This window comes from Corvus kubaryi, unplaced genomic scaffold, assembly GCF_017639235.1.
Source record: "Corvus kubaryi isolate FWS band 111438036 unplaced genomic scaffold, C.kubaryi_AGA036_p1.0 37284, whole genome shotgun sequence".
Taxonomy (NCBI): Eukaryota; Metazoa; Chordata; class Aves; order Passeriformes; family Corvidae; genus Corvus; species Corvus kubaryi.
The window spans coordinates 510,824-518,654 of NW_024581088.1; the positions used below are offsets into that span (position 1 = coordinate 510,824).

Below are 7,831 nucleotides of genomic sequence, written 5' to 3' on the forward strand. Positions count from 1 at the left end.
GCAGGATGGGCTCAGGAGGTGCAGGGCTGAGTTCTATGGTGACAGACCCTGCTCTCCCTCGACCTTGACCCTGCAGGACAAGGGGCAGGAAGAGCTGAGCATGTCTGAGGGCCAGAGGCACAGAGGAGGGGGTCAGGCACTCAGGGCTGCCAGGAAGCAGCTCCCCAAAGCTGGCATTGATGGCACCTTTCCAGCACCTTTCCGGCCAGCTGTGCAGTTCCAAAGCCCCAGCCTGGCCAAGGGGACAGATCCTGCAGCCACTGGAGTGTGTTGCCCTGTACCACACACCTGGGGCATTTGGGGACCAGAGGTGCAGTGTCCTCTCCCAGCACAAGTCCCAGGGCTCTGTTTGGGCACTCAGTGGCTCTTCTGCAACTGCCCATGCAGAAGGACCTTGGAGGGGAAAAGCCCCTTTCAGCCCAGCATCAGCCTGGGTGACATGCAGCTGGCAAGGAGAAGGGAAGGACAAGTGCCACCTGGGATGCTGCAGGAGGTCTGGGGATGGGGAGATACCATCAGATTCTCAAATCCCTCCTTGGACTTCAGCTGTGGTCTCACTTTGCCATGCGCCCTCAGGAAACGTGTCCTCAGCACCCTCAGCCACTTCCACTACCAAGCTGAGACTCCACTCTGCCCTGCCCAACCCCTGGCATCTCCCTTCCCATGATGGAGCAGACCAGGGAGGTGAGAGCTCTCAGTCTAGAGGAGGTTTGGGACCCCCCACCAGACTCCAGAACCCCAACTCTGTGGGCAGACCCATGGGCAGCCTCTCCCCTTCAAAAGCAGAGCCTCCTCCTTCCACTGCGGTTCCTGAGGGGAAAACACCCAGAGGACCCATCATGCATCAGAGCTCCCTGTTTTCCTCGCAGATCCCCTCAGCAGGGAGCACATCCCAGTTCCTTGCCCACCTGCCTCCATCCCAGTGCACCAGGGTTCCCTGGGCTGGGCACGTGGCAGCTGGGCCCCGTTCCTGCCATACTTTGAGAGCTCTCCTAGCTTGCCCCTCCCCCCCATCTTGCTGCTGCTCAGATCTGGGCCCCTCCTCTCCCCACCACATCAGACACAGGGGCTTCGGTGACTTCTGCCCATGTGCCCTGACATGGAGGTGACGGGCAGGATGGGGCACCCATTCCTGGCATGCCCTGGGCTTTACCATCCTCTCTACAGCAACATTTCCCTCCAGGTACCAGGACAACCCAGGTCATCTTCCCCATCACCTCCACCTGCCAAGGTCTCCTCAGCCAGTTTCCAAGGATAACAGTCTTAATCTGGGGTTTGTTTGGGGCTTTTTCCCCACCCCTACCACCTATCCCCAAGGGTTTCCACATCCCTGAGGTAACCAGTTCCCCCCAGGCACACAGGGTGGCCAAAAGGAACCTGGGAAAGTCCAAGTCTGCACTGGGAGCCAGTGAAGAAGTGAAAGTGGAATTAGGGTGAAGCAGGAATGATTCTCAGAGAGTAGGAGCACCTCTCCTATCAGGAAAGGCTGAGAGAATTGGGATTGTTCAGCGTGGAAAAGAGAAGCTTTCGGGGTGACCTAATCGTGGCTTTCCAGTACCTGAAGGGAAATTACAGGAAAGATGGAGAGAGACAATGGACAACGGCCTGGAGTGACAGGACCCAGGGAATGGCTCCCCACTGGCAGAGGGCAGGGCTGGATGGGATCTTGGGAAGGAATTGTTCCCTGGCAGGGTGGGCAGGCCCTGGCACAGGGTGCCCAGAGCAGCTGGGGCTGCCCCTGGATCCCTGGCAGTGGCCAAGGCCAGGTTGGAGATTGGGGCTTGGAGCACCCTGGGATAATGGAAGATGTCCCTGCCCATGGCAAGGTAGGGAACAAGATGGTCTGTAAAGGCCATTCCAGCTCAAACCATGCCATGATTCCATGCTGCTGCTGCCAGCCCGGGCAGCATCTCAGTGTGCCACAGCAGGCAGAGCAGCCCCGGGGGCACAATGGGGGGGTCACCCTGCCTCGGCCCCCTGGGCAGGGTCCAGTGTGCTCTCATCCACGTCCCCCTTCACCTGAAGCCTGTGTGGCCCAAGTGGGAGGCCAGAGGCCGCTCTGACCGGGGTGTGGGCAGGTCCCCGTCCCCGGGCAGCGCCGGAGGGGCCCCGCGCAGGTGGGGACAGGCATTTCCCGGCAGCTGCCTCTGCAGAAGCACCGAGTGCTCTGCGGTTTGGAAAGTCACTTTTCTCGTCCGCAGGGAGAGCCGGGGTATCGGTTCTCAAAACCCGCACGAAATCTACTGGCTCGTGTTTCCTGCCGGGGCTGCCCTGGCCCCGCTGCCCAGAGCTGCCAGGCTGCCAGGGATGCCAAACCTGCAGCATTTTCGGGCCTGGCTGAAATATTTGAGCGTCATTTGGTGCAGGGGGAGGAGCCGTCCTGACTCACATCTCCGCTCCCAGCCCGTTGCCGCTTTTCTCTCCCGATTCCCGCTCCGGCTGCCACCGCACATTTTTCCTCCAGTTTCTTCAACGTGAGAGCTCCCTGCCCTACTTTTTTTGCAGCAATAAAGCTCCGCATCGTTTGCTTTTGGCTGGTGCAAACCCCAGGCAGCTCCGGGGCTGGAGTCTCACTGGCAGGCTCCTTTTGGGAGCCTTGCGGGAGAAGTGGATCACCGGGGCTGCGCGATGTGGGATGCGAGGGAGCTCGCAGGGAACGGGCTCGGGGTCAGCCTGGTGAGAGGCACCACGTTCCTGGAAGCGCTGCAGGCACAGGAGGTGCAGCTCTCAAGAACCACCACGTTCGACCCATTTTCCTCGCTGGGGTGGCTCCTTTGCACCTGCACTGCAGCTCCTGCCAGTCTTAACCCTACATATCCTGGAGCACTTGGGCTTCCAGCAAGGGGTGAGGTCTCTGCAGGGTTTCCATACCCCCTCAGTTTCCCCGAGAGGCACAGTGACAGTGCACACTGCGCCCTGGGGACAATTTCCTAAGCAAAGTTCCCAGCCCTGAGCGGTGACTGCAACTTCCCAGGAAGGGAGATGAGAACCGCGGAGCCTCAGCCCCACAGCAACCGCAGCCAAACAAGCCCATCCTGCTTAGGGTCCTGTGCAGAGCCCTCTTGTCACCTCCTCTGCATCACGGGGCCAGGGGACAAGGGTCCTGGGTCCTGATGTGGCTCCAGCCTTGGAGCACCTCCAGCATGGCCATTCCCTGCAGCCAAGGGAAGGAAGGCAGTCGGGACTGAACGGTGCTGTGAAACAGCAGGAACTGGAGCTTGTGGCTCAGTCGGTCTCCAGCAGTTCCCCAGCCCAGGGCCGTGCTGCCACCCCGCGGCACCACCAGCGTGAGGCTCCCCGGGCTGGGCACGGGAGGGGCGGATCTGTCACCCTACATCCTCCCAGCCTGGCTGGAGACAAACCCTTGCTGCCCAAAACCAATCTCCAGCCAGCTGGATAAAGAGCCACCCCCCTCATCCTCCTTGTTCCCTTCCATCCTGAATGTGTCAGGCTGCCCAGACAGCCCTGGCTGCAGCTTTCCCAGACCATTCCACTGGGGATGAATGCATCTGGGGGGATCCCAGGTCACCCTGTGCCCCTCATGGCACAGCTGGGCCAAAATTGCCCTCCAGAGCCCAGAGGCCTGTGCCCAGAATACCTAAACCTGAACATCCTGCAGAGGCCCTGGGCTGCTGGGACAGTCAGATCTCTGTCCCACAGGCCTGGCCTACTGGGAGCTCCCAAGGTCCATCTCCTGCCTACACTGCAACGAAGCAAGCCTGAAGGATGACTCGCCAGGCAGCTCAAGGGCTTTGATTTCACCAGGGGTGTGTGAAAGTCACGGTCAATTCCCCCTTTTGACTGCAGAACTGAACCTGCTGCTCTGTCTTCCCAAGAGGAGGGTGCTCTCAGCTCTTCCCACAAAAGGTGGATCTGCACCTGGAGACGTTTGCTGGAGCTCAGGGCCCAGCAAGGACTTGACTTGGCCCTGGTCTGCACTGAGCAAATACTCATTACTTCAGCACCACATCTGCAAGGACCCAAGCAAAATGTGGCTTAAGGCACCTTCCCTTCCAGCCCCCTGTGCTCCAGGCTTGTCCCACCACACATCTGCTCCAAATCTCCACAGGAGGCCATGCTCTCTCTGACCTGGGGCACCTGGGACTCATTTCTTGTGAGCAGCTCTACAAACCAGAGCAGTGCAGAGAGGCCATCACCTCTGCCTTCCTGGCAGTGTCACTCCCCAGCCAGTCCTGAATTCCCTGTGCTGCAGTCACTCTCAACCCAGACCAAGTGCAATTTTCAGGCTGTAATAACTTCCACTGTTTGTCTCAAGAAAACAAAAATTGAGCTTTCCAGCTCCAGGATTATCACAGGGAAAAAAAAAATTACTTCACTTGGCCCTTCGTGACTGGTGGCTGCTGCTGAACTGAAACAAAACAACTCAAGCAAGAGCCATCAGCTAAGCAAGCCGAATCCCTCAGGAGTTCAAGTGTTACACACACTGAGCTGACACTTAAAGCAGTCAGATCTGCAGAAGCAGGAGGCTGGATGGGTGTTTCCACCCCTGCTTGTCCACCCCTCCTGTGTGCAGGGCCTGGTGCTGCCTCCCAACCACACCAGCAATGGGCCCGTCCTGCTCTGCCTGCCCTGGAGCCCAGCAACAGCCAGTGGATGGTCCATCCTGCTACCACATTCCTCGTACAGGACCTGCAGGCCCAACGCTCCGTGACCTCCATGTAACCACCTCCACAGGAAACACTGGCCATCACCGTATCTGCTCCATCCAGCTGGGAGCTGCAGGTTCCCCACAGGGAAGGGCACCCAGCACAGCCAGGGCAGGATCTTGCTCTCAAGGCAGGAATGTGGCCCATGGTACAAGCAGTGACAATCACAGGCTCCAAACAGTCTGGCACAGGCAGGGGGGCAAGTGTGAGCCCCCCCACCTCAGCACCCTGCAGTGGTGAAACCAGTGACAGAGTGACAGCTGGACCCAGCCCTGAGCAGGCAGTGGGTTTTATTGAACTATTTACACAGCTATTTCCCAAATCCCAAATCCCCGCTTTCCCACACCAACCATAAAAAAACTTGGGCATCACCATTAAACACCCTTTCCCAGTCCTACTCACACCCTCCCCCCAGCAAGGCTCAGATAAATGTCTGTGGTCTGTGGTGTGGCAGAGTCTGGAGGTACCGAGTGAGGGGAGCTGAGCCTGCACACTCCGAGTCCAGCCCCACTTGCCCACAGGATAAAGCTGAGAGGTTTTGGAGCAGTGCCCACTGCCTCTTCCACGCAGCACTGGGACCTCCAGGCAGCACAAGAGCACTTCAGGTTTTTATGGCTGTGTCCCGAGACTTGTAGGCCACTCCACGGCTCTTCAGCTCTCGGACAATCCCTGCAGCAAGGAGACAAACACATTTTAGTCTTCTCCTGGGATGAGGAGCCCTGGGAACTGTCATGTAGAACTGGACAATCATTTTTGTTTCACAGAATCATGGAATATCCTGAGTTGTAAGGGAGGGATGCACAAGGATCATGGAGTCCAGCCCCTGGCCCTGCACAGACACCCCAACAACCCCACCCTGGGCATCCCTGGCAGCGCTGTCCCAACGCTCCTGGAGCTCTGGCAGCCTCGGGGCCGTGCCCATTCCCTGGGGAGCCTGGGCAGTGCCCAGCACCCTCTGGGGGAAGAGCCTTTCCCTGATATCCCACTTAAACCCTAATCCTGGGTATTCCAGATATGCCTGGGCTGTGCCAGGCCTCAGCTTCTGGCCTCATGATGTTTCCAGCTCCTTCCCAATGCAGAGCTAAGTCAGAAACAAGGGAACTGGGATTCCAGACACAGGCACAGCTTTCACTCCAGGGATTTGGGATTCACTCCTGGGTTAGGAGTCTGCTCTGGGGCTACATACTGGGCAGGAACTCAACTGGATGGATGATGCCCTTTCTGCATTCCAGAGATAAGGCAAATCCTCTGTGCCCTCCAGTCCACTTGTAAACACACAAATCCACCATGGCACAAGCCCTTAGTGCAGGAGGAGGAGTGTGCTCACTGGGATTGCCACAACAGCACCCCATCCTGCAAAACCCTTTTCTATGAACAAAACTCCATGTTCTCCTGGAGCTGAATGGTTTGAGATATGCCCACCTTCCAGAATCGCTCTCTAATCCCAGTTTATCCCTCTGATAGACAGGTTTTAGCCAGCAGTTTTCAATATAAACTTCTGCCAGGTACAGTGCTGAACCCTGAAACTCCCTCTCCAGCAACTCCTTGCAGTCACCTTTGCTGATCCCATCACACCAGGGTGATCCTGTCCCACCTGGCTGATCCCAGCACCCACATGGCATGTTCCCTGTGCAGTGTTCACAGAGCCCCAAACCCTGACTCCATCACACAGGTACCTTGGGGCAGGCGGCCAGTCACGGACACTGCATAGACACCAGGCTTGAAGGTACCTGCGGGAAAGAAAACCTCGAATTACCCCATGTGGAGCAGCCAGGTGCGATTCCTCAACCTGTGCATATGCCCCCTCATTGAGGGGCAGAACCCCTTCCACAGCCCAAACTGCAGCTCTCACTGCGCCCGAGAAGGGTTTGCAGAGAAGGGATCTCCAGCTCCCAAATTACTCACTGATCCGCTGCCACTTGGAGACCCAGCTGTCCTCAGGGCTCATCATGGCGATGATCCTGCGGGAGGGATGGCAGTGAGGGGACGTCTTCCAGCTGGGTGACCCCACTGTGCCACTTCAGTGTCCCCACGCTCCTGGGGGACCACGGCTGGGCCCAGGCCCCACTCACCCATCGAAGGAGGAGCTGGTGCAGTCATAGACCATCTCGCGGTTCCCCTTCATCTGCAGGTACGTCTCGCAGTTATCACAGCCATCATACTCGAACTGGTCGATGGTCTAAGGGGACACAGGTGTCAGGGGCCCGGACCAGCCGGGAGCCGGGTGGCCGCGGGGCCAGGAAAAGGGAGGGAACGGCCGAGGGAAGGGAGGGAGGGAACCCCGGGAAGGAGGGTTCAGGACCAGGGCCGGGGCGGACGGGAAGCGCCCAGAGGCTGCGGGAGGCAGGGGAGGGAGAGAGGCCCGGGGGCGAAGGGCCGTGGCAGGGGCTGGAGGCACAGACCAGGAGGGGGAAAAGACCGGGAAGGTCCAGGCCGGAGAGGGGGTCCTGGGCCGGGAAGTGCTGGGAGCGGAGGGCCAGAACGGGCGGGCAAAGGACCGGGGAGGGCAGGAAGGCTCGGGCTGGGGCCGAGAGGGAGGAGAACCAGCGCAGGGAAGGGCCGGGGCCGGAGCGGGGAGGCCCGGGCCGAGGTGGGAGGGCCGGGGCAGGGAGTGCCGGGGCCGGGATGGGAAGGCGCAGGCCGGGCGGGGAAGGGGCGGGAAGGGCCGGTGCCGGGGAGAAAGGCCCGAGTAGGGGCTGCAAGGCTTAAGCCGGGCGGGGGAGCAGTCCCTGTGCCGGCGCCTGTCCCTCTGCCCTTCCCGGTCCCACCTTGACGAGGGAGCAGAGCAGGCAGGCGCGCAGGTGCCGCAGGTCCTTAGGGACGGTCTCCAGCGAGATCGCGGCCATCGCTGCCCCGGCCCCGCTCTGCGACTGCGCCGCGGCCCCGGACCCGCCCCGGGCACGGGAACGGGAACGGGAACAGGAACGGGCCCGCCCCGGCCCTGGATCCGCCCCGGGAATGGGAACGAGCCCACCTCGGCCCTGGATCCGCCCCGGGAATGGGAACAGGAATGGTCCGGGCCGGCCCTGGACCCGCCCCGGGCCCGAGCGGCAGCGGCGGGCGGGGGCTCTGCCGCGGGCGGGGGCTCTGCCGGGCCCGGGAAGGGCCGGGCTGGGCCGGGGGTCCCTCCCCGCGGGGCTCCTCCGGCAGCGCAGCCCCGCGCA

The 7,831-nt window shown here is 60.4% G+C and overlaps 1 protein-coding gene across 1 annotated transcript; it reads right to left on the reverse strand.

Annotated features, from left to right (window-relative positions):
- Positions 1 to 4,940: 4,940 nt before the first annotated feature.
- SUPT4H1 (SPT4 homolog, DSIF elongation factor subunit) lies at positions 4,941 to 7,658 on the reverse strand. The gene is made up of 5 exons (XM_042025851.1): positions 7,436 to 7,658; positions 6,740 to 6,846; positions 6,573 to 6,628; positions 6,344 to 6,397; positions 4,941 to 5,336 (listed from the first exon to the last, which is right to left on the reverse strand). The coding sequence occupies exons 1-5, from the start codon at positions 7,511 to 7,513 to the stop codon at positions 5,269 to 5,271; spliced, it is 363 nt and encodes a 120-aa protein (XP_041881785.1). The 5' UTR covers positions 7,514 to 7,658; the 3' UTR covers positions 4,941 to 5,268.
- Positions 7,659 to 7,831: the final 173 nt, after the last annotated feature.

Excerpts from the sequence above, each read along its gene's own strand:
- SUPT4H1 (XM_042025851.1), bottom strand. The coding sequence starts at position 7,513 with ATGGCCGCGATCTCGCTGGAGACCGTCCCTAAGGACCTGCGGCACCTG. Across the intron at positions 6,847-7,435 it reads TGCTCTGCTCCCTCGTCAAG|ACCATCGACCAGTTCGAGTA; the intron begins GTGGGACCGGGA and ends GTGTCCCCTTAG. Across the intron at positions 6,629-6,739 it reads ACCAGCTCCTCCTTCGATGG|GATCATCGCCATGATGAGCC; the intron begins GTGAGTGGGGCC and ends TCCCTCCCGCAG.